The sequence below is a fragment of the Pelobates fuscus genome, chromosome 4 (assembly GCF_036172605.1).
Source record: "Pelobates fuscus isolate aPelFus1 chromosome 4, aPelFus1.pri, whole genome shotgun sequence".
Lineage (NCBI taxonomy): Eukaryota > Metazoa > Chordata > Amphibia > Anura > Pelobatidae > Pelobates > Pelobates fuscus.
In genome coordinates this window covers 385,394,063-385,421,327 of record NC_086320.1, presented here as the reverse complement: position 1 = coordinate 385,421,327, position 27,265 = coordinate 385,394,063, and the positions used below count along the sequence as shown (strand labels likewise).

The window sequence follows — 27,265 nt, the reverse complement described above, 5'->3', positions numbered from 1 at the left end:
CCGAAACAGACCCTTCATATTTTGCTATTTACTCTCTTTACAGATTTTAACAACAAAGTTTAACCAAATAAAAAAAATACAAAAAACACACACTGTAAGCGGGTATAAAAGGCCCTCACCATTCTAACTCTTTCTTTGCTGCTCCTGCTGCACAGGGTATTTTGTCCTTGTGATTTCTTACAGTGTTTAGCTTTCTGATTTATTTTGTCATATTTGTGCTCTCTCTTTTACATAATGCTGATCTTACTTAGCCCCCACTACTGTCTACTGCCTTTTCAGTACCTTATTTATACTTTCTTTCAGTGTTCCCTGTGGCCTTCTGCTTTTCCTCTACCTCAGGCCTGAGCCTGGGCCTTTACTGGCTCTCTCCCCCTCTCTATTCTGTGAGTTTGTGACTTCTATCTATCACATGTCTAGCCACCTTTTAGTGCCCTTTCTGTGACATTCCTACCTCTGTGTCTCATATCTATAAAAAATACTCAGGTCTGGGACCCTCAGCCTCTGATGACCTGGTTTTATGCAGCAATCGCGCTAGTTGATGCTGGTTTGCAGTGGCGTACATACCAGGGTCGCAGGGGTCGCGGCTGCGACCGGGCCCGGCCCACCAGGGGGCCCGGCCGCCCTGCGACCCAGGTATGTACCCACAGGGCCAGCCTCTTCTGCTGGGGGGCCCAGGAGCCGGCCACCTCCGGGCCCCCGAGGCTGGCCCTGCTGTCACCCGGCTGGCTGGCGGGCGCGCGAGGGAGCACTGTCCCCTGGGTGCTCCCTCTTCAGCTCCCTCGCGCATCGCACTGAAACCGGAGCCGGAAGATGACGTCATCTTCCGGCTCCGGCATCAGTACGCGGCGCGCGAGGGAGCTGAAGAGGGAGCACCCAGGGGACAGTGCTCCCTCGCGCGCCCGCCAGCCAGCCGGGTGACAGCAGGGCCAGCAACACCACTGGACCCCAGGGACTCCCCCCAGCTCTCCCACAGGTAAGGAGGCTGGGGGGATTAAATAAAAAAAAAAAGTTTGAATGTGTTAGTGTTAGTGAGTGTGTGTGTTAGTGTTAGTGAGTGTGTGTGTTAGTGTTAGTGAGTGTGTGTGTTAGTGAGTGCGTGTGTTAGTGAGTGTGTGTGTTAGTGTTAGTGAGTGTGTGTTAGTGAGTGCGTGTGTTAGTGAGTGTGTGTGTTAGTGAGTGTGTGTGTTAGTGTTAGTGAGTGTGTGTTAGTGTTAGTGAGTGCGTGTGTTAGTGAGTGTGTGTGTTAGTGAGTGTGTTAGTGTTAGTGAGTGTGTTAGTGAGTGTGTTAGTGAGTGTGTGTGTGTTAGTGAGTGTGTGTGTGTTAGTGTTAGTGAGTGTGTGTGTTAGTGTTAGTGAGTGTTAGTGAGTGTGTGTGTTAGTGTTAGTGAGTGTGTGTGTTAGTGTTAGTGAGTGTGTGTGTTAGTGTGTGTGTCTGTTACTGAGTATGTTTGTGTGCGTCTGTCATTGAGTGTGTGTCTGTCAGTAAATGTGTGCGTCTGTTCATGAGAGAGTGTGTGTGTGTGTCTTAAGCACTTACCTTTCTCCAGCGCCGGACTCCCTTAACGCTGGGGATCTCTCCGTCCCCATCCGCCTCTCAGCTCCGAATGCACATGCGTGGCAAGAGCCACGCGCGCATTCAAACCGCCCATAGGAAAGCATTACTCAATCCTTTCCTATGGACGTTCAGCGTCTTCTCACTGTGATTTTCACAGTGAGAATCGCAGAAAATCCTCTAGCGGCTGTCAATGAGACAGCCACTAGAGGCTGGATTAACCCTCAGTGAAACATAGCAGTTTTTCTGAAACTGCTATGTTTTCAGCTGCAGGGTTAAAACTAGAGAGACCTGGCACCCAGACCACTTCCTTGAGCTGATGTGATCTGGGTGTCTGTAGTGGTCCTTTAAGTGTATGTGTTTATGCATGCACTGGCATACATACCGCGGTCGCACGGGTCGCAGCCCTGCGACCAGGTGCCCGCCGCCATGTGTTGCGGCCCCAGCCTGCGCAGAGTAAGCGCTCGCGCAGGGGGAGGGGAGGGGCCCCGGATCAGTTTTCGCACCGGGGCCCCATGGGTTGTGTGTACGCCACTGCTGGTTTGTGTCCTATCCAGGGAAACTTGGGTAGGGTGCTGTGGGTGGAGGGGGCACAGAGCACACTTTCTGTTTTCTCTAGCGGGCTGTAACTGCAAGGTCCCTTTGGCGAGAACAACTGTCATCTTGGATCTCACAAAACTTCGCAAGATCCTCGGCAGCCAAGTTAGTGTATTCAGATTGTGATTCACATGGTCTGAAACGGGACTGCGTTGTTTTTTTTCTCCTACTATGACTGTTCATCCATACATTTATCTACTATATGTCGTCAATTATAACATAATAAAACACTGTTATATTGAAATACTCCTGCAAGTCATATGCTGCCCTTATTATTGATTGTGTGGATCACCAACTATCTAAAAGAGAAAATGACCAATCCCCTTGTTCTCAACCCCACAAGAGAACTGAGAAGGATCTAAAAAAACAGCGTGGGCTAAACTGCTAGACATATTAGGCCTCACATTTATACACCCTGACCACCTGGCGGGCAATTCATAAGAGGGTGACCCCCTCAATTGGTACCTATCCCATCCTATTGGGACACTAAAGGGGTGACCCCCTAATTGAAGGAATTACATTAATTTAATGTAATTATATCTCAGGTACCGAAGGATCTACAATAGTTCTTCCTTACTAAGCCCCCTGTCACTCCCTCCCGCCCTGCCCTCACTATGCCCCCTGTCACCCCCTCCCTCAGCCCCCTGTCACCCCCTCACTAAGCCCCCTGTCACCCTCTCACTAAGCCCCCTGTCATCCTCTCACTAAGCCCCCTGTCACCCCCTCCCTCAGCCCCCTGTCACCCTCTCACCAAGCCCCCTGTCACTCCCTCCCTGACACTGCCCCCTGTCACCCACTCACTAAGCCCCCTGACACCCCCTCCCTCCCTGACCCAGTCACCCCCTCCCTCAGCCCCCTGTCACCCCCTCACTCTGGCCCCTGTCACCACCTCACTAAGCCCCCTGTTACCCCTCACTCTGGCCCTTGTCACCCCCTCGCTCAGCCCCCTGTCACCCCCTCCCTCCCTGACCCTGTCACCCCCTCAATCTGGCCCCTGTCAACCCCTCACTAAACCAGTTACCCCTCACTCTGGCCCCTGTCACCCCCTCACTGAGCCCCCTGTCACCCTTCACTGAGCCCCCTGTCACCCCCTCCCTCCCTCAGCCCCCTGTCACCCCTAGGGAGGTGCGGCAATGCAAGCCACAGGAGATGAATACAGAGATTACATCTCTGTATCCAAAGCTGCAAGCTTGTCCTTCAATATAGGTACAGCTCCTTATGCACACACAAGGCAAGCCCTATTTTTTTTTCACTAATGGTGTTAGTGGGGGGGGGGGCTCATATGTGAATTTCGCCTACAGGCTTCGTGAAGTCTAGAGCCGCCCCTGATGATCAAGCCCTCTAGAAACTCTTGATTCAATACCATATCCAAAAGAGACATTTGCTTAACCCAATTATCCCTCAGGTACTATTTATTTTATTTATTTATTATTGCCATTTATATAGCGCCAACAGATTCCGTAGCGCTTTACAATATTATGAGAGGGGGATTTAACTATAAATAGGACAATTACAAATAAACTTACAGGAACAGTAGGTTGAAGAGGACCCTGCTCAAACGAGCTTACATTCTATAGGAGGTGGGGTGTAAAACACATTAGGACAGGAATTTACAATCAAATAAGGTGGGCTGCCCTTTAGGAGAGGGCAAGAGACAGGTATGTGAGGTAAGGGTTAGTCTTGGAGGCCATAAGCTTTCCTAAAGAGATGGGTTTTAAGGCACTTCTTAAAAGATGCAAGACTAGGGGAGAGTCTGATGGCGGTAGGCAGGCTATTCCATAGGAAGGGAGCCGCCCGCGAGAAGTCCTGCAAGCGTGAGTTGGCCGTACGAGTGCTGACAACGGACAGGAGGTGGTCACGGGCAGAACGGAGAGACCGAGAAGGGACATACCTATGGATCTGTGAGGAGATATAAGAGGGGCTAGAGTTGTTCAGTGCTTTATAGGTGTGAGTTAGTACCTTGAATTGACTCCTATAGCATACAGGAAGCCAATGTAAGGACTGGCAGAGGGGTGAGGTGTGAGAGAAACGACTAGAGAGGAAAATCAATCTAGCAGCAGCATTCATTACGGACTGTAAGGGTGCAGTACGGCTATTGGGGAGACCAATCAGGAGAGGGTTACAATAATCCATGCGGGAAATTACTAGAGCATGGACAAGCTCCTTGGTAGTATCTGGTGCAAGAAAGGGGCGGATGCGGGCTATGTTTTTAAGATGGAATCTACAGGATTTGGCAACATGCTGGATGTGAGGCTCAAAGGTGAGACCAGAGTCAAGTATGACGCCAAGACAGCGCGCTTGCAAGGATGGACTGATGTTGGTACCACAAACTTGGAGGGAGAGCGAAAGAGGAGGATCAGTATTAGGAGGAGGAAAGACAAGGAGCTCAGTTTTTGAGAGATTGAGTTTCAGAAAGCGGGAGGACATCCAGTCAGAGATGGAAGAAAGGCAAGCAGTGACACGTTGCAGGACGGCAGGGGAGAGGTCCGGGGAGGAGAGATATAGCTGGGTGTCATCAGCGTACAGGTGGTAGTGAAATCCAAAAGAGGTAATAAGTTTGCCAAGAGAGGCAGTATAAAGAGAAAATAGAAGGGGACCAAGGACGGAGCCTTGGGGAACTCCAACCGAGACAGGACGAGGGGAGGAGGTATCATTAGAAAAGGAGACACTGAATGAGCGTTGGGAGAGATAAGAGGAAAACCATGAGAGGACAGAGTCACAGAGACCAAGCGATTGAAGAGTTTGAAGAAGGAGAGCATGATCAACGGTGTCAAAGGCCGCTGAGAGGTCAAGAAGAATTAGTATGGAGTAGTGGCCTTTGGATTTAGCTGCGATTAGGTCGTTAGTAACTTTGATAAGGGCAGTCTCTGTAGAGTGGAGAGGGCGGAAGCCAGATTGAAGAGGGTCAAGGAGAGAGTTGGAAGAGTTACAGGTCACAAAACATAAACTATTAAATATACATCCCACACATAGAAATCCCCAAAATAAACCAGGGACAGGGTGATCCGTCACAGTGCTCCCGCTTATGGCCCTTATGGAACACTCTGGCAGACCGGTTTGACCTCTTTCAGGTCAACTTGGGGATGTCCGGATTTAGGTTAGGTGCTGAGCTCCGTTTGGCGGAACAACCCGTCGGCGTTGCCATTCAGCTTACCGGGCCAGTAGTGGATAGTAAAATAGTAGGGCTGTAGTGCCAAGCTCCACCGCAGCAATCGGCCATTGTCTCCCGCAACCCGCCTAAGCCACACAAACGGGTTGTGTTCAGCGATCAGTGTAAATTCTCGTCCGTATAAGTAAGGAGTCGGTTTCTTCAATGCCCACACCAAGGCTAAGCATTCCTTTTCTACTGCCGTGTAGCTCACCTCCTGGGCAAACAACTTTCTACTGAGGTACGCTGCAGGGTGCTCTCATCCATTCTCTCTGATTTGGCTTAAGACTGCCCCCAGTCCAAACATGGAAGCGTCTGTGTGCACAATAAAACGTTTGTTAGTGACTGGGGCAGCCAAGACAGGGGCATGAATCAATGCTTGCTTTAAAGACTGAAACGCGGCTTCACATGTGGGAGACCACAGGACCTGCCAAGGTAAATTTGTCTTTGTCAGCTTCAGTCAGGGGTTTGGCGATAGCACTATAATTGGGGACAAAGCGCCTATAGTACCCAGTGGTCCCCAGAAAGACAAGCACTTGGGTCTTGGTCCAGGGGGTGGGCCAGTTAGCAACTGCTTCAATCTTAGCGGGTTCTGGTCGCTGTTTCTTACACCCCACCCGGTGTCCCAAATATTGGACTTCTGCCATGCCAAGGTGGCACTTGTCTGGCTTCAGAGTCAGGCCAGCAGCCCGGATCTGATCCAGCACTGTCCCTACGTGAACCAAGTGTTCTTCCCAGGACTCACTGTAGATCGCAATGTCATCCAGGTACGCGCTGGCGAAAACCTGGAAGTCATCAAGGAGTCTTTCTAACATGCGCTGGAAGGTGGCCTGGGCGTTCTTCATCCCGCATGACATGACTCGAAACTGGTACAAGCCAAACGGGGTGACGAAGGCCATCTTGGGGATAGCCTCCTCGGCCAGGGTTATCTGCTATCCTTTGAACAGGTCTATGGTGGTCAGTTAACGTCCCCTGGCTATGCAATCTAAGAGTTCATCTGTCCGGGGGTCTCCACTTATGGATAGCTAGAGTGGTGAACCAAGGTCTGTCGCTTATCTTCTAGCAACTGATGGGCCTGATCATTCTCTATAGACGTTAACCGATCCCCTAGCTTCACCTGGCTGATGAGATCGGTCTGGGGATTCCCTTTCCAAAAGATCGGGAAGGGGGAGACTGTCTTGGTCGTCTGTAGCCGGGGCACATACGGCAGCTATGTCTTCCTGCCTTACCTGGTACTCTTTTAGCATATTAATATGAAAGGATCGCTTTATCCTCGCATCTGAGCAGCTGGCAACTACATATCTGGTGTCACAGAGTTGTTCTACCACCTTGTCAGGCTTCCTGTAGCTTGTCCTGTCTGGTAGGTTTCAGCACCAGGACCTTTTGTCCCACCTGGAGCGTACGTTGGCGGGCACCCAGATCGTACCAAACCTTCTGTCACCCCTGGGCTGCCTGGAGATTTTCCTTTACTATCTTAGCCAGTAGCTCCATGCGGTCTCGGAGTTCCAGCACAATGGGGGTTCCCCCATGCTCCGCTTCTCCTTCCCAGTGTTCCTAATGAGATCAAGGGGACCTTGTACCCATCTCCCATAGAGCAACTCGAAGGGGGAAAACCCAGTAGATTCCTGCGGCACCTCTTGATAAGCAGGTGAGGCAGGAATCATTCCTAGTCTCTGCAAGTGGCGGCAAAGGTCCTCAACATCTGTTTAAGGGTACCATTAAACCGCTAACAGAGACAGTTAGTCTCGGGGTGGAAAGGCGAGCTTAGTATTTGCTTAATACCACAGACCTTCCACAGCTGCTGGGTCAGGTCTGCGGTGAATTGAGTTCCCTGGTCTGAAATGATTTCATTGGGGAAACCTACCCTGGCGAATATCCTAACCAGAGCTTCAGCAACCGTCTCTGCATGGATATTCAAGAGGGCGATGGCTTTGTGGTAATGGGTAGCGTAGTCCACCACAGTAAGTATGTACTTCTTACCAGATGGACTGGTTCTAGTTAGGGGTCCTACTAGGTTGACTGCTATCCGGCTAAGGGGATCCTCAATAATGGGCATGGATATCAATTGGGTTACCTTATGGGACGTGCAGCGTACTCCCAGATGCCCAATCCGGAGGAGTTCCAAGCGGTATTTCCTAGGAACTACCAATTGGCGCTTCTGGGAAGGGGATGTCCCTTTACCATGGGTTTTGGTGAGCCTATAGAGTCTATCCTGCTCCCAGGTAAACCTTTCACCCTCTAATCCCCCTTGCTTTGTATCTGCCTTAACTAGGTATTTATGTAACATGTGGTCTTCCCGGGTCACCCTCCCAAGCTCCTCTGGGGTATCCCAGGCTAACGTGGACGAGTCTAGAGTCTCAGTCGGTGGTTGGTCTCTTACCTGGGTTTCCCTGGCAGGTGGGCTGGCTTCCGCAGTCCTAGCTTGTAGACGGGTTGTTACAGGGTGGGTTTCGGCAGGTTCCCTGGGGACATAGGCAGACGTTAAGGGACCCAAGTCATTCCCCAGTAAAACCTCGGCTGGCAAGTTTTTCATAATTTTCACGTTTACTGTGCCGGATCTGGCTCCCCAATTGAGGTGAACGCGGGCAGTAGGTAGACGATGAATAGCTCCCACAGCCACCTGGATGGCCACGGTTTGTCCGGTGTGCTCTTTGTCTTGTACCAATTGGCGCTGTGCTAAGGTCAGGGTAGCCCCGGTATCTCGTAATCCACGAGCCGACTGCCCTTTTACCAGCACAATTTGCCAGTGGTGCTGCCAGTTGTCCTGCTCGCACAGGGTCAGCCTCATGAAATACTTCCCAATACTCCTCTAGGTTGGCCTCGGTTTCCAAGCAGTGAGTGGCCGGAGTTGGAGCACGCGGGTGGTGCAGTGTTGGGGCGGACCCATAAGGATCTGGAGGGTTCTAAGGGACACTTGTTTCGAACATGCCCCCACTACTGACATCTGTGACACCAAAGCCCGGATCTTGGCGGGCGGTTTGCTGTCTAGGTGGTCCCCGGTGAGGTGCTGGGCCAGGGGGCACAGGAGCACGGAATTCGGGGCGAGGAGGAGGTCTTACTGGGGTTTGCTCAGTTTTTCTACAACAATTGTAGCACATCCTCCCTCGACACAGCTTGGCACCTGTTGATCCAGTGGGATGCCATTCTGTGGAGGCGGCAGGCCCACTGGGTGTAAGAGTCCCTGCCTTGCTTCTTGGATTCCCGGAATTGTTTGTGGTACGCCTCGGGGGTGACTGCATACCGGGCGAGCAAGGCTTCCTTGACTGTAGGATAGTGGTGAAGCTCATCGTCGGGTATAGCTCTAAATGTTTCGGCAGCTCTACCCGACAACTTTCCGGCTAAAATGGTGACCCATTCGTTGGTGAGTACCTTGTGTGACACACATTGTCTCTCAAAGTCAGCGAGGTAGCCATCTGTAGCGAACCCGCTGGCACTCCGACCGAGTACCTCCGCCAATCGATGCTCCAAGTGCTTGCCGAGGACTCCAACAGACACCATCAGCACTGCAGACTTATCCCATCCCCCAAGCATGAGCCCAGGCTTCAAGAAAGGGTCAAGCAGGTCTGTTTAATGAGCACACAAAAGCAACAGCACTCATGCAGCAAAACAACTCCTCCTCAGAGGAAAACAAAAATGACAGTTAAAACAGAACTTTGCCAGTACCATTTAAAGGGCCAGAACAGTCTTTTAAAAAACCAATAAGTCCAAATGGTATTTCTAACTGGCAAAATCTCCCAGTGACCATAGTCATATGGCAAGAGGCTGGTAATTAGTCCTCTCCAGGCACAAGTGGCGAAGGGCACTTCGTCACACCATCTATTTCCTCCTCCGTCTCTTGGGAATTCTTAAAGGCTGCGAACGGTACCTTTTTCCGCTCCATTGGGACTGTGGGGCTTTTTTCCACGGCTGGGCTCTCTGATTGCTATATCTCCACCAAGTATAGCTGATACTGTTGCTTCTCCCAGGTCTAAGCATCAGCGGCGGCCATCACCTGTGTAATTATGTCCGCAGGAGGGTTTGGCCCATACAATGCTAACCTCAACCAAACGGACCACAGCAAGTTGTCCTCTGCTTTCTAAACCACACCATCAAGTCATGTCCACCCCTCTGGCGAGATGGGTTCACTGGCTGTTGTCTTTGGCAGATGTGGATACTTGTTCTGGCGCCCGCAGCATTGCGTTTTTTTTTCTGTGGGTGCTTCACTTACCGACATCCTATAGTCTGCAGACTGGACTAGAGAAAGTACATTACGTGTCTTTTATCTGTCAGGTGTCTCATGCTTCTTTTGCTTTTCTTCCACAACATTAAAAAATGCAAAATATCAAGCCTCCTGTCATGTTACAAATTGTGGTTATGCTAATGCAGTGAACCTATAATCTTTATTTTTTTAGTGACAAGAGGCGAATATTTTCCCACCCTTCTTTTCTCCCCTCCCTGTTGTATTTGGATGGTGTTACTTCAATAAAGATTGGGGGGGTGAGGGGGGGGGGGGGAGTGTTATTGTGTTTATTTCGGTACTATTATAAAATGTTTAACTGTATTGCTTTATTGATTTGTAATATTAAGTAATTGGCATATTTAGATGTATGTTTACAACTGGCCATTTCCAGATCTTTCACATATTTTTGTTTCGTTTCAGTTTGATTCACCTTAGATGGTCAGTTCAGTGGATCGATCTCCCATTCTGGATTCGGAGTGTTTCAAGTCTGATTTTATATTACTGTTTTTGTTTGTATTCTCTGTATATATTTCTTGTTAACCCCTTAAGGACAGAGCTTCAGAAGCTTGTCTTTCACTTAATGACAACAGCATTTTTTGCAGTTTGCGTTCAACTGCAATTTGCATTTTACTAATTTATTGCACGACGCATATTATATACCGTTTTTTAAAGGACAGAAAGGGCTTTAATTTGATGTAACATATATATATATACATAAATGCTTATTTATTATAAAAAAAAATACAGAAAAATGCAAAAAAGATGAAAAATATTGTGTGGTTTTTTTTTACAGTTTTTGCAATAATAATGTGTGCACAATTAGTGCAGGTTAAGGAAAGTAACTAAAAATAAATTCATTTAGTTGTTCTGATTTACAGAATACATGTGTCTGGGATTTTAAGTTTTTTTGGTAGTTACAGGTCACAAAGCACAAGGAGTAAAATAAACTTTAAATGTGGAGCGATTTTAGAATTTGGTATGTTTGTCTTGTAAGCTTAATAGCCATTTAAGAAAACAAAATTGCCACACAGAAGTATTTATTTATATATAGTAGACACCACAGGCTATTTACCTAAGGTTGTTTTGACACTTTCTACGTAGCCATTTTACCGCCAACCTCTGCTAAATATTGGAGTAAAACTGTGTTTTGGGGTTTTTTTTTCACGCAAACTTATAACAAAGAACTTCTCATGTGTATTTTGTAAAGTTGGTGTGTGCTATTCCCGTACAAAGTTTTATTTTGTGTTCAGTTACATCTGCTGATTAAAATGACACCCCCATTGTATGTCTCTGGCACTATTTTGTGAAACTGTTGTAGAATTATTAGGCCCCTTATAAAATATACCCTTGCTGGGCCCCTTTAATACTAAACTCTTATATTCATTTCTCAGGCCTCATAGTTTAAATCTTACAAGATTGCTTTGTTCATAGAAATAGCGTGTCAGCAGGAAATGCTAGGATCCTGTTAAGTGAAACACTATAGCAGATAGTCTTAATAGAATGTATAATTGCTAAAAAGGCCTTGAGGAAACTAACCTTGAAAGACTAACGTGCCAGCTACTCAAAATGGATAGCTGCCAAAGCCCCCCTCCCATCGAGAGAGCTCCCTCGTGCCAGCAAGATGGTGCTGAAACCTGTAGGAGCTCGTCATGACGTCAACTATGACATAAGAAGTAACACCCAACAGGGAGGGCATTTAACTAACCACTTTACACCTAAGCCAATTGACAATGTTTTCTTGCTCATATCTTGATTTCTTTCAATGATGTAATTTTGCCTTTAAAAGGGTCTGCGAGCCCGCTTTTTAACAGATGCCATTAAATTTTCTGAAGTTCTTTCATTTAACCTGAACCACGTGTCAGTGTGAATTTACTTCTGCGTATACGCAATTTAATCATCTCTAATTTGGTCAGGAACAGATAGTCATTCAAACTTATTGGTTTGCTTAAAAGAATCCTATAACAAAGCTACAGTGCCATATAGGAGACCTGTCCTTTTCAGTATTCACAGTCGAATTTTGAGAAACAGATTTAATGAGCCTATGCTTCCATTTGGGGTATTATAGTAGTTTGACTGTTCAAAAAAACCCCACAAAGGCCTACCATTTGTAAAAGTAGACACTCCAGGGTATCTCATAAGGTGCATATTGTGCCTTAGCATGCCCCCATTTTTTCACCAATATATGCCAAAGTATGTGGTAAAAAATTATTTTGGGCATTTTTTTTTTACATGCGGATTGCATTTTTGCTGGGCATTTTGTATATTTCATATGTGCCACTAAGATCAAACCCCCCAAATTATGCTCAGCTAAGTCTTCTGAGTAAAAGGACACCCCCATTGTATGTCTATGGCACTATTTGGTGAAGCTACAGTGCCATATAGGAGACCAAGCCATATCAGTTTTTACCGAACTTTGAATTTTGACGCTGGGCCTATGTGCAATTTCCAAGCATCTTCGCAGGTTTTAAATTCAAACTTCCCCACAAAGGCCTACAATTTCTTAAAGTAGACACCCCAGGGTATTTCAAAAGGCATATTTTGAACCTTAGCGTGGGATCATTTTTCCGCTAGCTTGTACCAACTGTAGTGATAATAAGCGTTTTTTTCTGCCTTTTTGACACACAAAGTGAGTTTGCACAATATATTTTGCAAACTTTATGTGTACTACCACTGTATAATACTTTATATGTTGCTCAGCTATGTCTTCTGAGTACAAAAATACCCCTGTATGTACCTTTGACATGTATATGTGGACATCGGAGGGGCACATTTGGGACACAGCCATTCCATTTTCGCCGGGCCAGCACCGGTGGTCCCGCACAGCCTTGAATAAGGTACGTTTTATTACCTTTTAGGGGGAAGCCACCTAAATGGTTGTTTTAACACTATAGAGTCAGAAATTCATGTTTGTGTTCCTTTAATTATACTCCCTCTATAGCCACTTGGCTTTATTTCACATGTACTATCTTTTCTCCCTTTTGGCAGATCTCTATATCTAGGTGCAACCATTTTGTTCTCCTCCACCCATGTCTGCTCGGTGTGCCCTTCTGTGGGATTAAAGGGACACCGTAGGCACCCAGACGTTCAGCTAATTGTAGTATTCTGGGTGCTGTGTCCATTTGCTCAGAGAAACTGCAATGTTTACCATACAGACACTAGAGGGCTTCCTGTATTGAAACGGACCTTTGGTCCAGTATCGGACGCTGGATGTCCTCACGCTCTGCATGAGGACCTTCAGCGTCAGATTTTCCACCACAGGAAGGCATTGATTAATGCTTTCCTACGGGAAAAGCCTAACGCGCATTAGGTCTCCCCCGCCGGCATGGGCGCTAGGTTATGGTAAGTGACTGAATGGGTTTTAACCCCCTTAGCACAGAGGGAGAGGGGCACTGTAGGAAACTATAGTGTCAGGAAAACAGCTTTGTTTTCCTGGAACTCTAGAATCCCTTTAATCTAACTGATGGATTGTGGATTCGAAAGGCAACCTTCCCTTAAAGTCCACCCATTGTCAGCTTTCATTTTAACAGCTATATTCAGACACAGGGAGCAGCGAACATGTTGAAGCAGATTAGACATTTTAAATTGGTTTTAGTGATAACCCTGCAAGTGAAGTGTGTAGGATACGAATATCCATTTTGCTATCTATCCTAGCTTTTCATATAACGGTTCATTTGAACCAAGAATAAATTTGGAATTGTATGTCCGATTCTCGGAAATAATATTATCTAAAATCCTAGTTACGGGAAAAGTACTGATTTCGAAATGTTCTTGTTAATTGTGCAAGATTTTGGTATTTGTAAATATCTGTTATATAACGAAAGATATAACTAGAAACAGCTGTTTATAACTTGTGAAAAACAATCTGTCATTAATGCTCATAGCCCCTACCAACATGAAAATGGGGTATAAATATAACGGACATATAATAAAATTGGAATCGGTTATTGAACACGTCTCTGCTATTCATTTCCAATTTCCAGAGCTGTGAATGAGTTGGCAAATATCCATCATCCACAAAGGGCCCGGGCTGATTTTATCCCCAACAAAGTGCTTACTGTTCATTTTAGGACAATCGGTAACACACTAAAGAAAAAAATAGTCCCATTCACTAATTATACTTTTATATAAAAACACAGAATTCAACATTTTACAGGTCTTAAATTGTAAGATTAAATTGGAGTTTACCCAAGAGAAAAATACTGTGACGTGTGTATATACACCCAAACCAAGCAATATATGGCATGCATGGTCAATCTGGGGCTGGAGAAGTTGTAAATAAGGGCTTCATTTAAACTCATAGGTCCATCGGATGAAGAGTTTCATTAGCTGTGTACCATCAGTTTATAATAAGTTTATTGACAGAGGTAACCCCAGGGTTCAAACAGCAGGATGAGTGCTTAATCCACAGCCTCCAGTCCGCACAGAGTCACATCGTTCCATGTTATGTGAGAACCTTAAACACTCAAATAATGAATTACTCTCCCCGCGTATTTCCATTGACATGTATTGTCTGGACATACCTACAGGTTCTTCTCCAATAAATATTACACAGAAATTATAGCCATTTCCTGTCAATCCCAGTATATGTTACAGCTCTCCATCAGGCTGCGCAAGAACTCTATTAAATGCAGAGAACAGGATTAAAACAAAAAAAATCCTAAAATCACATTCCAGAAAACATGGTTTATCTTCTGACAAACCCAGATTCTAATTCCTATTTCAAGCCATTCTCCAGATAGCTGCTGGCAAAGCTATCGTTTGATTGTATTTCGTATATAAAGCCTTCCAGCTGAAATAACGGCTATCTAACCATGGCTGGGGGGATGCAGTTATAAGCACACCATTGGCAGACTAGTTTTCCGAATTAGTGGCGTATCTATTCGGTGAGACATGGTGCTCTCCCAGAATGCAATGCACATGGATTATGCTTAATTGCCCAAAACACCACACACTGTACCTTTGTTATGGACTCTGCTAGTGTATCTAGAAGTTAGTTTCCTTACATAAACAAGCCCTTGCTATCCACTCTACACATTAATGAATGATCAAACTATTTGTAGAAGGAACTCCCACTCCATCTACCCCACTCAATGATGCATAGATTTAGAATAAAATAAATCATTGTAAAAGTGTTGGAGCCTTCGTTTCAACCATTCACAAGATTTGTAATTTAATAAATGTAGTTCAGTAACGCAGTCCTATCGGTTGGTTCTTGACTTGCTGTACATTAAGGTGTAGTTTTGCATAATGTATACAGTTGGCTGTAGAACCAAGAAATTGATCAAACTTAGAAAGCTCTCACATAGCAAAGAATAGAAATGAGAGAGAATGCTTTAGCGGAGCCCATTACAAGGCAGGAGAACATCATTATATTGAGTCAACTGCTACAAAGTGCCACCAATTAAAGACCCAAGTGTGGGCTTTGTATCCTTTGAATATACAATATTTTCACATTTGCTAGGGGAAGATTAGGTTTATTAAACGTACTGAGAAATGAAAATAGTAAACTTTAAAAAAAAAAGATAAGAGTATAGTTAGACCACACAAATCAAGTCACCATCCGACAAACCATCACAAATGCCCATGGTGGATCTGCCGGGGAGGGGGTACACATTTCCTGGATGTAAGAAGGTATTTGAAAGTTTTCAAATAATTAGAAAATCTTTTTTCATGTGATTTCACCAGCCTACAGAGAAATTTGAATTCACTATTTAAAGGTGTAGTGTAGGCAACGTCTTCCTCTCATTGAAGTGGCTATAGTGTCGAGTCCCATGGCATCCTTCCATTCAGCGTCAAACAGTTTGAAATACTGAACTAAAGTCCCCAGCAACACATTCCTCTGTGCTGCCTGGACTAACAAGGAAGCATTAGCTTAAGCAGCTGTGATTGGTTGAGTGTCAGCTGACTGCTTTCAGCCTATTACAGAACTATTGCTTGTATGAACTGGTATGGCTACAAGGAAGTGTGTGATCTCCTTAATCACACCTCCAGTGGAGGAGGAGCTATGGGAAGCCAGGGACGTTCATTGCTTAAAACGGGTTCAATACAGAACGGAGGAACAGCACCAGGCACTATAACCACTTCAATTAAATGGTTACAGTGCCCACCATGTTCCTGTAATAACAGGAGAACTAAGTGGGGATTTTAGGGATAAATGTCCTGGTTTTCCCTTTCTCCAGAAGCTTTACTAACTTTTTATCATGCAGGATTTTATTTTCAGACCCCTCACTAGAAATGCCCTGTCTTTATGCTTTAAAGTGCTATGGAGCTATGCAACATTTACCTTTGAAAGGGATAATCACAGAGTTATTCAATAAACCGCTCAGTACGGACAATTGAAAAAGGAGTGTTTCCAATTTTAGGACAAAATGTGCAATCCCTGGTCAATTCTGCCAAATTTCAGCTTTAAGGAACAGTCTCCAAAAAAAATAAGGTAAAATTTTTATAGGAAGTTTCAGTTTTTAATGAATTCTGTAATAGTTCATTTTAACGAACGTTTCATTGTATTTACGGATTCCTGGATATACATTGAGAACTTTACAGCTAATCTAATCAGCATAGTAGCCACCTTCTATGGGCCAATATCAAATCATGGCATAAATAGAACTTGCTGTCTTCCAGGAGACAAAAATATACATTGGGTTCTGCTCTGCAATGCCATTAGGAGGGCTTTTTTGTTTTGTTAAGTAAACAGAAAATGCAGTTTGCTGAAGTGAGTGCTGCGCAGACTGTTCACTAAACCCCTGTAACTAACACAACTTTATCTCCTTGCCAAAGCTGAGAATTTAGCCACCTTCACTTGAAAGACAAAAACCGCCAGCTTATAAAAAGAGGGGTAGGTGACCACAAACTCCCCTCAGACTGGCTCCAACTCATGTAAACGCAGAGTACCGCTTCAGGGGGGAACACAGACCAAGTACAGGAGACCCAACCAGTCGTGCCAATGTACAGTGCGTCAAATCAGAGCTTTCAAAATGGTATCAACACAAACTAATCTCTGAAGCGCATGTCACACAGGGTAACAAACACGTAGTGAACGCAGAGTCTTATTTAACAGGGATGTTTTAGAGGAAACCTAAAGGCCAAAAGCAACTTACCTGCCAGTATATTACATGTATAACTCAAAAACCAGACAGGAGAAGAGACTAATGGGAAAGAAATTAAAGGGAAATCTACAGAGAGCTATATACAGACCCTGGAAAATGTGACAAACATTGCCAGCAGGGTGTTTTAGCCTTAACCCTATAATATTTGCTGCAGCCACAGTGCTAGTGAATGTCAAGTCATGATGGAAGCAGACTGTTTAAAGGTGGACTGCAGTGTCTAACCATTCGTACATTACTACTGATGTAAACTCACTGCCTCCGTGGCTTCTGTGTCTGAATGTTCTGAATGTTGTGGACACGAATGTGAGCCAGCAGAGTCTCTTTCTTGTTGAAACTTCGTTCGCACTGGCTGCACGGGAAGGGCTTGTCAGGGGCATGGATAGCCTGGTGTGACACCAGCTGTGTCTTCAGGAAGAAGCTCTCATTGCACTGTGTGCACTTGAAGGGCTTGGTGTCTGTGTGCACGCCTTCGTGGGTAGTGAGCAGTGACTTGTCATTGAAGCTTTTTTCACAGTGCTTGCATTTGTAGGGCTTTGGCTTTAAGTGGCTCTCTTCGTGGACAACCAGAGTGGTGCGGTTAGGGAACCATTTGTTGCAGTGGCTGCATTTGTGAGGTTTCTCCCCTGTGTGAGTTCTCTTGTGGGCAATCAGAAGCGACTGGTCATTAAAGTTTTTGTCACACTGGTCACATTGAAAGGGTTTGCCTTCCTTGTGGGTGTTGTTGTGGGCAGCAAGCAGGGATGGTTTGGAGAAGCTCTCATCACACATGGTGCAGGGGTAGGCCTGTTTGCCTGTGTGTATCCTGTGGTGAGCTTCAAGGATGGACTGGTCATTAAACCTTTTATCACAGTAAGCACATTTAAGAGGCTTTTCCCCTAGTGAGGGACTGCCACGTTCACCAGAACTTTCACTGAGACTTCTGTTAGTCTGGACTGGTCTGGGAGTAACTGTCACAAGGGCAGTGGATGCTGGTGGTCTGTTTGTAGCTAGGACAGGGGATCCGTTGGGTGTTGGCACTGGAGATCCGTTGGGTTTAATGAATTCTGCTGGAGTTATGTTTTCCACGTTGTGAGAGCTGCTGGTTGAAGGATGGTAATGCTGTCTGCGGTGCACAATTAGTGCAGACTTGTATGAGAAGTTCGCATTGCATATATCACACTGGTGTGGTTTATCACCATTGTGTACTCGGCGGTGAGCTTCCAATGCCGAACTGTGCCGGAAACAGCTTTCACACTCTGAGCAGAAATACTGTCTGCGCTTTCTCAGGTTTCGACCATGGGCCGGAGGAGACTCATCCATATTGTTCTCATCGTGGCTGCTTTCATCCCCATTCTGCTGTATGTACTGGTTCAATGCAAGTTGTTTTGCCGTTTTATATGGGCCTCTCTTTGGAGCGACCACCTCCGTTCCATCTAAATTCACATAAATGGAGGCAAGGTAAGATAGTGAAAAGAAATAAATTCAATCAAAACAGATTGCATTAACTTAACAGAGTCCCTTTACTTTTCAAATGTATACACTCCCTTAATTTAAACATTATACACAATTTATACACTCCCTTAATATAAACATTAAACTCCATTACTGTCTCACCCCAGGAGTTGTATTCAAAAAGACCAGAACAAGAACCGAGGGCTCATCTGCAAACTACAAATATTACAAACAGCAGTTTCAGCTGATACCATCCCGGACTGTAGTCTTAAAGGGACACACATCACTGAGACATATGTCACTGGGAGTTGGGAAACCGTTAAACTTAAATAGAAGGTTTCATTTAAACCAAACCCCAAATCTCGTTCTAACCATAATCCTAAATGTAATACGAACCATAACCCTAAACAGCCTGTTTGTGCCACAAATGAGACAATCCCCTAGATTAACTCTAACTTACTCTAACAGTGGAAAGGGAAATGCATCATTGAGAAAACTGTCCAATTCAAAAAGCTTAAAAGGGACACTATAGTCACCAGAACAAACACAGATTTAACGTATTTGTTCTGTTGTGTACAGTCAGTCCCAGCAGCCTTTCATTGTAAACACAAATTTTTCAGAGAAAAGGCAGTGTTTACATTACAGCCTAGGGATAACTACAGTGGCAGTCACTCAGACAGCCACTAGAGGTGCTTGCTGGGTCTGTGCTGCATGACGTTCACAATCTCCACCCTCAGCACGGACACGCTGAACATTTTCCTGAGAGATGCATTAATTGAATGCATTTCTATGAGGAGATGCGGACTTACTCAGCGTTTTTGCCGTGCGGGGGCAACAGCCTATGGAAAGCATTGAATTGGCTGAGATAGCAAATTCTAATGATCTCAGCCAAGGAGGCGGAAGAGGAGCAGAGCCAGATCAGCAGACCGGCGCAGCGCTGCTATAAAGGAGAGTTTTAACCCTATTTAGGGTGCTGGCCTCCTACACAGCGTTTCTAAGATTATAGGGTCAGAAATATAGGTTTGTGTTCCAGAACCTATAGTGTTCCTTTAAGCTGTAAATTTAACCCTAGCCTCGCTCTGCAGATTGAAAAAAGCAAGTAAATAGGACTTTCTTTTCATATTTATCTGTTGCATCTTCTTTTTTATGCTTTCCAGGCCCTCTCCAGGGGGACACTGATCTAACCACTCAGTCCTATCCCTCGGAATGTTGGAAAGGAGAGGGAGGGACCCCGATCAGTGAGGGAGGGACCCCGATCAGTGAGGGAGGGACCCCGATCAGTGAGGGAGGGACCCCGATCAGTGAGGGAGGGACCCCGATCAGTGAGGGAGGGACCCCGATCAGTGAGGGAGGGACCCCGATCAGTGAGGGAGGGACCCCGATCAGTGAGGGAGGGACCCCGATCAGTGAGGGAGGGACCCCGATCAGTGAGGGAGGGACCCCGATCAGTGAGGGAGGGACCCCGATCAGTGAGGGAGGGACCCCGATCAGTGAGGGAGGGACCCCGATCAGTGAGGGAGGGACCCCGATCAGTGAGGGAGGGACTCCGATCAGTGAGGGAGGGACTCCGATCAGTGAGGGAGGGACTCCGATCAGAGTTAGCTAGCTCCATGCTGCTGCACAATAATGCCCTGTTTCTGTCACAAACAGGCTGGCCTGAAACGGAGATGAGTGGGATTGATTTGGTTTTATTTGGTTTGTACATTTATTTAAAAAAGTGTTTGCTTTCGGATTTAAATAATAATTTTAAAGTGAAGCAGGTCCGTTTAATACAGATTTCTTTTAAATTCGACATAGATGGGGAACACTAGACGATATCAGGAGCCACTCTGACATTTAGGAGAATGCTCCCTGTCATTGCACACATACCTGGAGTGTTCAGTGAGGAGGGCTGTGAGTCCACACCACCGTTGCTTCTATCCTGCAGCAATGATAATATGACGGGCACCTCACAACCTAGCAACGTGAAACACAATAATTAGAGAATGATGCAACAACTTTCCAGGCTCCCAATACATAAGACATGACATATATACAAAGTTTATCCTGAAAGTACACTTGTTTTAGTTAAAGATACACATTTCTCATATTCAGGTAGTCTACCCTCCCAAAACCTTTAATCATTCCTTTATATGACGAGAGAAGGGCAGAGAGGAACAAAGCGTGGTTACTGCGAATTGGCCATTGTAGTAGGGATAATGCATGATACTCCTTTTTGTTTAGAATATAAGTAAAAGGTGCTTTCCATATGTCTGTCCCTGCATGAACACCATGTGTTTCATGTATTACAAGCTCTGATTGGTAGGATTGTATATTATATAATTAGGGTGAGCTGTGACATGGGCTGGATCTAAGTTACAAAAATTGCACATTAAAGGGACACTATAGTCATAAAAACAAAAACTACTTTATCTTAATGGAGCAGTGTTGGTGTATAAATCATGCCCCTGCCGTCTCACTGCTCAATTCTCTGCCATTTAGGAGTTAAATCAATCACTTGTTTCTGTTTATGCAGCCCTAGCCACACCTCCCCTGGCAGTGACCTACACAGTCAGCATGAAAACAAAATACTTTCACTTTCAAACAGATTGAACATATTTTATACGATTATTTTTAAATCTCCTGCTGTGTAAATTGAACTTTGATCACGTAGAAGAGGCTCCCACGGGGTCTAGCAAGCTTTTAACAGAGGAGATACATTCTTGATTGAACAGAATTTGCAATAAAGGAAGTGTAAACATTAGATGACTATTTACAGGAAGTGTTTAGGAAGGCTGTGTAAGTCACATGCACGGACTCTATACACAAAAACTGCTTTATTAAGCTTAAGTTGTTTTGGTGACTATAGTGTCCCTTTACTGGTACTGACAGCGTCATGGTTATTATTATTATTATTGCCATTTATATCGCGCCAACAGATTCCGTAGCGCTTTACAATATTATGAGAGGGGATTTAACTATAAATAGGACAATTACAAATAAACTTACAGGAACAATAGGTTGAAGAGGACCCTGCTCGATCGAGCTTACATTCTTAAGGGATGCTACACAGAAACTATAGGGGGATATATTTAACGTGCCCATATAGCAACTAGTCGTGTCCTGATTGATGTGATAAACTGATCAACCAGTTTAAAAACAAATCAATAAAAGTTCTGTGCCACAGGAATCTATTTAAGTTTAAGTCCAATAACTGCTTTCTGTATAATTGCTGAGACACATGCAGTCTGGAATAGCAAGAGATGCGACCCACAAACTCCCTTTGTATAACCCATTGTAAATCTGCAAGAAACAGTAAGGAGAGAAGTGCTGATGGTGGGTACCGGTCAACTGAACGAGGTATCCCATAGTCTGCTCCATATCTTGGCTAAAAGTTAGTGGGGGAAAAAAATGGCTTGCCTAAGAAAATGAAGTGCTCGTAGTTGTCTTTCATCACCTCCATGTAGACTGCTCGCTGATAGTCATTCAACATATTCCACTCATCCTCCGAGAAAAACACAGCTACGTCATCGAAGGTCACAGGCCCCTGCAAGACAAAAAGCATTCAATTAACTTCAAGACAGCAGTGGCTGACACGCACTGGCCATATCATAGACGCAGAGTGCAGATTAATTCAGCGACAGGTTTGTTTAGCACAGAATATGATACATGGGTGTACATGATGATAGCATGTGTCCATATACTACATCTCAAATTACCTATATACAAAAGGCATGGATAATCGAGGGATGACACCTGACTTTCTGCTACTGATTATTAGTGTCTTGTGTAATTGTCATTGTAGCAGTGACATTCTTATCAAGATTACAACACAATTATAAAAAGTGCAAATTGCGATTTATGGAGTGCTAATTAACATTCTACAAAGAGTAACAGGAGGTTGCTGCAGGTTCCAGCAAGAGATAAGAAATTCTAAATTAAAAACACTGCGTAAAAAAGGAAGTTTAAAGAGACACTGTAGGAACCCAGACCACTTCAGCTCATTGAAGTGATATGGATGCAATGTTCCATGTCCCTTAACCCTGCAATTGTAAATTATTGCAGTTATTGAGAAACTGCAATAATTACTATCCAGGCTTAACTCCACCTCCAGTGGCTGTCTACCAGACTGCCACTAGAGGGACTTCCTGGTTTGAAACTGACATTTGGTCCGGTATATGACAGCATGAGGACTTCCAGCGTCAGATTTGTCCCCATAGGAGAGCATTGAATAATGCTTTCCTAGGGGGAAATCCTAATGCGAGCACAGCCATTGCCGTGCATGCGCATTAGGTAGCCCCCGCCAGCTGACATCGGTGCTGGATTCAGGTAAGTGACTGAAGGGGTTTCAGCCCGGCGGGAGCACTGTAGTGTTTTGTTTTTCTGGCACTATAGAACCCCTTTAAACATTTACAGAAAGTGTGTAGTGGAACGGTGTTGGTCATATGCAGGGAGGTGTGAATAGGGGTACATAAACAGTGATTTAACTCCTTAATGGCGACAATTGAGTAGTGACACTGCAGGGGCACGACCTATACACCAAAACGGTTTCATTAACTCATTTTGTTTTAGTGTATCTTGAAGGGAGTGTCAAGACCATGACAATGCACCCCCAGGGTACATTGGTCTCCAGAGATCCCGCAAGTAATCGCCTACACTAGAAAACCAGGGGTTGCACCGCTCAAGCAAAAGGTAAACAGGAGGGAACAAGTTAACCCCTCCCAAATAAAACACCAAGACTTCTCTACACACACACACCCCCCAGCTCTCAGAAACCCCAACCTAAACCAACTCTTACATACGAAACACTCAGTCACTACAGACACGCACACAATCACAGTCCAGGGCTCTAGAAAGGGATACTGGGCAATCAATCCAGCTATGGGTATCACCAAGGTGTCTGTTAGATACAGGGAGATGCCACAACCTACAGCCTAAATGATAGTTATCCTGGGGGTTATTTCCTGTTACAGTGAAGCAGGCCACTTGAGCCTCCTGCCAGTGTTTTCTTTTTTGCCCCCAATTCAGTTCAGCTTTTTGCAACAGCGGACAATTAAACTGCAAGACCTAGAAATTCTTACAGAAAGAACAGTAATCATCAGTTAGTTCCATGGTTTAGGGAGAGCTCACTGGAAACGCTGCACAGCCTGGGGTTTTGCTGCAAATTCACACATTTCATATGCAATGTTGAAAAAACGCGTGGAGTTGAAAAAGAATGGTAGCAAGAAGATGGCAGGGCTCCTTAAGGCAAGTAATCACCATAACAGCTGCCCCTTGGCCACCTCCACGGGAGGCCATGTCACCATGTAAGATCCCAGAAGTGACAAGCTGGGCTGACAGCCGGTATGGGGGTCTCCATCCAGCTGAACGGTCAGCACAGAGTGCCTCCTATAACCTATATAGCACTAACATTTCCTGCAGAGCTTTCTAATCATAGCATGGCGATAACTGATAAGGAGTGGACATACAAATGGTTAACAGACAAGAGGTGAAGAAGAATGTCTGAGTTAACGGGACACTACAGACATCTTATTGAGGTGGTCTGGGTGCAGTGACCTGTCCCACTTAGTGCTGTAATGACTACTTTGTCTATCAGACAGCCACTAGAGGCGCTTCTGGGATTCTAACTGACTGAACCCAGCGGCGGTAAAATCACCATAGGGAAGTGGAGCACGGAGGTCGGCGTTGGAAATGGGGTATAAAAATAAAGGGCTTTTTATCACTCAAGGGGGGCAAGAGGGAGGTGGGGGGACTTATTCCTAAGACTATAGGAATCCCTTTAATGTACTCCATCTGCCTGGACTTACTGCCAGTACAGAGTGCCTCCTCGTTGTCTGAGGAGGGCTAGATAGCAAGCTCCGCAGCCCGGGCCGGCTCCACAGCCCGGGACCCGTCAGATCGCCAGCTCCGCAGCCCGGGACCCGTCAGATCGCCAGCTCCGCAGCCCGGGACCCGTCAGATCGCCAGCTCCGCAGCCCGGGACCCGTCAGATCGCCAGCTCCGCAGCCCGGGACCCGTCAGATCGCCAGCTCCGCAGCCCAGGACCGGTTAGCTTGCCAGCTCCACAGCCCGGGACCGGTTAGCTTGCCAGCTCCACAGCCCGGGACCGGTTAGATTGCCAGCTCCGCAGCCCAGGACCGGTTAGATTGCCAGCTCTGCAGCCCAGGACCGGTTAGACTGCCAGCTCTGCAGCCCAGGCCGGTTAGACTGCCAGCTCTGCAGCCCAGGCCGGTTAGACTGCCAGCTCTGCAGCCCAGGCCGGTTAGACTGCTAGCTCTGCAGCCCTGGCCAGTTAGACTGCTAGCTCTGCAGCCCTGGCCAGTTAGATTGCCAGCTCTGCAGCCCAGGCCGGTTAGATTGCCAGCTCTGCAGCCCAGGCCGGTTAGATTGCTAGCTCTGCAGCCCAGGCCGGTTAGATTGCCAGCTCCGCAGCCCAGGCCGGTTAGATTGCCAGCTCTGCAGCCCAGGCCGGTTAGATTGCTAGCTCTGCAGCCCAGGCCGGTTAGATTGCCAGCTCTGCAGCCCAGGCCGGTTAGATTGCTAGCTCTGCAGCCCAGGCCGGTTAGATTGCCAGCTCCGCAGCCCAGGCCGGTTAGATTGCCAGCTCTGCAGCCCAGGCCGGTTAGATTGCTAGCTCTGCAGCCCAGGCCGGTTAGATTGCCAGCTCTGCAGCCCAGGCCGGTTAGATTGCCAGCTCTGCAGCCCAGGCCGGTTAGATTGCTAGCTCTGCAGCCCAGGCCCCCCATTTCACATACCTCGGGGCTCGGAGTGGCAGCCATCACGGACACCCCGTGTGACAGACTTGGGGTGCGGCTCAGGATGGGGGGACCCGCCTGGCGGGAGAGAGACCCTCACACGGCGTGACGGGAACAAACACAAAATGGCCGCCAAGAGGAAGTGATGAGGAGGGGTTGGCCTTACGTCAGGGAGGGGCGGGACTAACGGCAATGTGTCAGAGAGGCGGAGACTAACCGTGACGTCACGGAGGGGCGGGGATAGTAGTTATGGTGACGAGATATAGTCCTGACAGGAATGGCGCGCGCGCTCACAGGGGATTAGAGCGCTGGCTGGGATGGAGTGTCCACTCACAGGGGATTAGAGCGCTGGCTGGGATGGAGCGTCCACTCACAGGGGATTAGAGCGCTGGCTGGGATGGAGCGCGCACTCACAGGGGATTGGAGCGCTGGCTGGGATGGAGCGCGCACACACAGGGGATTAGAGCGCTGGCTGGGATGGAGTGTCCACTCACAGGGGATTGGAGCGCTGGCTGGGATGGAGTGTCCACTCACAGGGGATTAGAGCGCTGGCTGGGATGGAGCGCGCACACACAGGGGATTAGAGCGCTGGCTGGGATGGAGTGTCCACTCACAGGGGATTAGAGCGCTGGCTGGGATGGAGTGTCCACTCACAGGGGATTAGAGCGCTGGCTGGGTTGGAGTGCGCACTCACAGGGGATTAGAGCGCTGGCTCGGATGGAGTGTCCACTCACAGGGGATTAGAGCGCTGGCTCGGATGGAGTGTCCACTCACAGGGGATTAGAGCGCTGGCTGGGATGGAGTGCGCACTCACAGGGGATTAGAGCGCTGGCTCGGATGGAGTGTCCACTCACAGGGGATTAGAGCGCTGGCTCGGATGGAGTGTCCACTCACAGGGGATTAGAGCGCTGGCTCGGATGGAGTGTCCACTCACAGGGGATTAGAGCGCTGGCTGGGAAGGAGTGTCCGCTCACAGGGGATTAGAGCGCTGGCTGGGATGGAGTGTGCACTCACAGGGGATTGGAGCCCTGGCTCGGATGGAGTGTCCACTCACAGGGGATTAGAGCGCTGGCTGGGAGGGAGTGTCCACTCACAGGGGATTAGAGCCCTGGCTCGGATGGAGCGTGCACTCACAGGGGATTAGAGCGCTGGCTGGGATGGAGTGTCCACTCACAGGGGATTAGAGCCCTGGCTCGGATGGAGCGTGCACTCACAGGGGATTAGAGCGCTGGCTGGGATGGAGTGTGCGCTCACAGGGGATTAGAGTGCTCACAGGGGATTAGAGCGCTGGCTGGGATGGAGTGTCCACTCACAGGGGATTAGAGCGCTGGCTGGGATGGAGCGCGCACTCACGGGATTAGAGCGCTGGCTGGGATGGAGTGTCCACTCACAGGGGATTAGAGCGCTGGCTGGGATGGAGCGCGCACTCACGGGATTAGAGCGCTGGCTGGGATGGAGCGCGCACTCACAGGGGATTAGAGCGCTGGCTGGGATGGAGCGCGCACTCACGGGATTAGAGCGCTGGCTGGGATGGAGCGCGCACTCACAGGGGATTAGAGCGCTGGCTGGGATGGAGCGCGCACTCACAGGGGATTAGAGCGCTGGCTGGGATGGAGCGCGCACTCACAGGGGATTAGAGCGCTGGCTGGGATGGAGCGCGCACTTGGTATTTAACTGCACAGTCTGTGCCAATTCTTCCATGTGGTCCCGCAGCTCCAGCACGTATGGCACAATCTGGGTCCCCTCTATCTCGGTCTGCCCTTCCCAGTGGTCCTTGATAACATCTAGTGGCCCCCTCACCCGTCTCCCATATAGCAGTTCGAAGGGTGGGAACCCGGTTGATTCCTGAGGCACCTCCCGGTATGCAAAGAGGAGGTGTGGCAGGAATCACTCCCAATCTTTATAGGCTCTCGTGAACTACTTCAGCATTTGCTTCAGTGTCACAAGGGGATTAGAGCGCTGGCGGGGATGGAGCGTGCACACACAGGGGATTAGAGCGCTGGCGGGGATGGAGCGCGCACTCACAGAGGGATTAGAGCGCTGGCGGGGATGGAGTGTGCACTCACAGGGGATTGGAGCGCTGGCTGGGATGGAGTGTCCACTCACAGGGGATTGGAGCGCTGGCTGGGATGGAGTGTCCACTCACAGGGGATTAGAGCCCTGGCTCGGATGGAGCGTGCACTCACAGGGGATTAGAGCGCTGGCTGGGATGGAGTGTGCACTCACAGGGGATTGGAGCGCTGGCTGGGATGGAGTGTCCACTCACAGGGGATTGGAGCGCTGGCTGGGATGGAGTGTCCACTCACAGGGGATTAGAGCCCTGGCTCGGATGGAGCGTGCACTCACGGGATTAGAGCGCTGGCTGGGATGGAGTGTGCACTCACAGGGGATTAGAGCGCTTGCTGGGATGGAGTGTCCACTCACAGGGGATTGGAGCGCTGGCTGGGATGGAGTGTCCACTCACAGGGGATTAGAGCC

At 47.4% G+C, this 27,265-nt stretch overlaps 1 protein-coding gene across 1 annotated transcript; it reads right to left on the bottom strand.

The window, feature by feature from the left end:
• Positions 1-15,955: 15,955 nt before the first annotated feature.
• On the bottom strand, positions 15,956-24,918 carry LOC134609254 (zinc finger protein 182-like). Its single transcript, XM_063452894.1, has 4 exons — positions 24,788-24,918; positions 21,453-21,579; positions 19,923-20,009; positions 15,956-18,034 (listed from the first exon to the last, which is right to left on the bottom strand). The coding sequence occupies exons 1-4, from the start codon at positions 24,809-24,811 to the stop codon at positions 16,872-16,874; spliced, it is 1,401 nt and encodes a 466-aa protein (XP_063308964.1). The 5' UTR covers positions 24,812-24,918; the 3' UTR covers positions 15,956-16,871.
• Positions 24,919-27,265: the final 2,347 nt, after the last annotated feature.

Coding starts and splice junctions, on each gene's coding strand:
- LOC134609254 (XM_063452894.1), bottom strand. CDS start 24,811: ATGGCTGCCACTCCGAGCCCCGAG. Junction 21,580..24,787: donor CTGCCACTCCGAGCCCCGAG/GTATGTGAAATG, acceptor TTTGTCTTGCAG/GGGCCTGTGACCTTCGATGA. Junction 20,010..21,452: donor CGAGCACTTCATTTTCTTAG/GCAAGCCATTTT, acceptor TCACGTTGCTAG/GTTGTGAGGTGCCCGTCATA.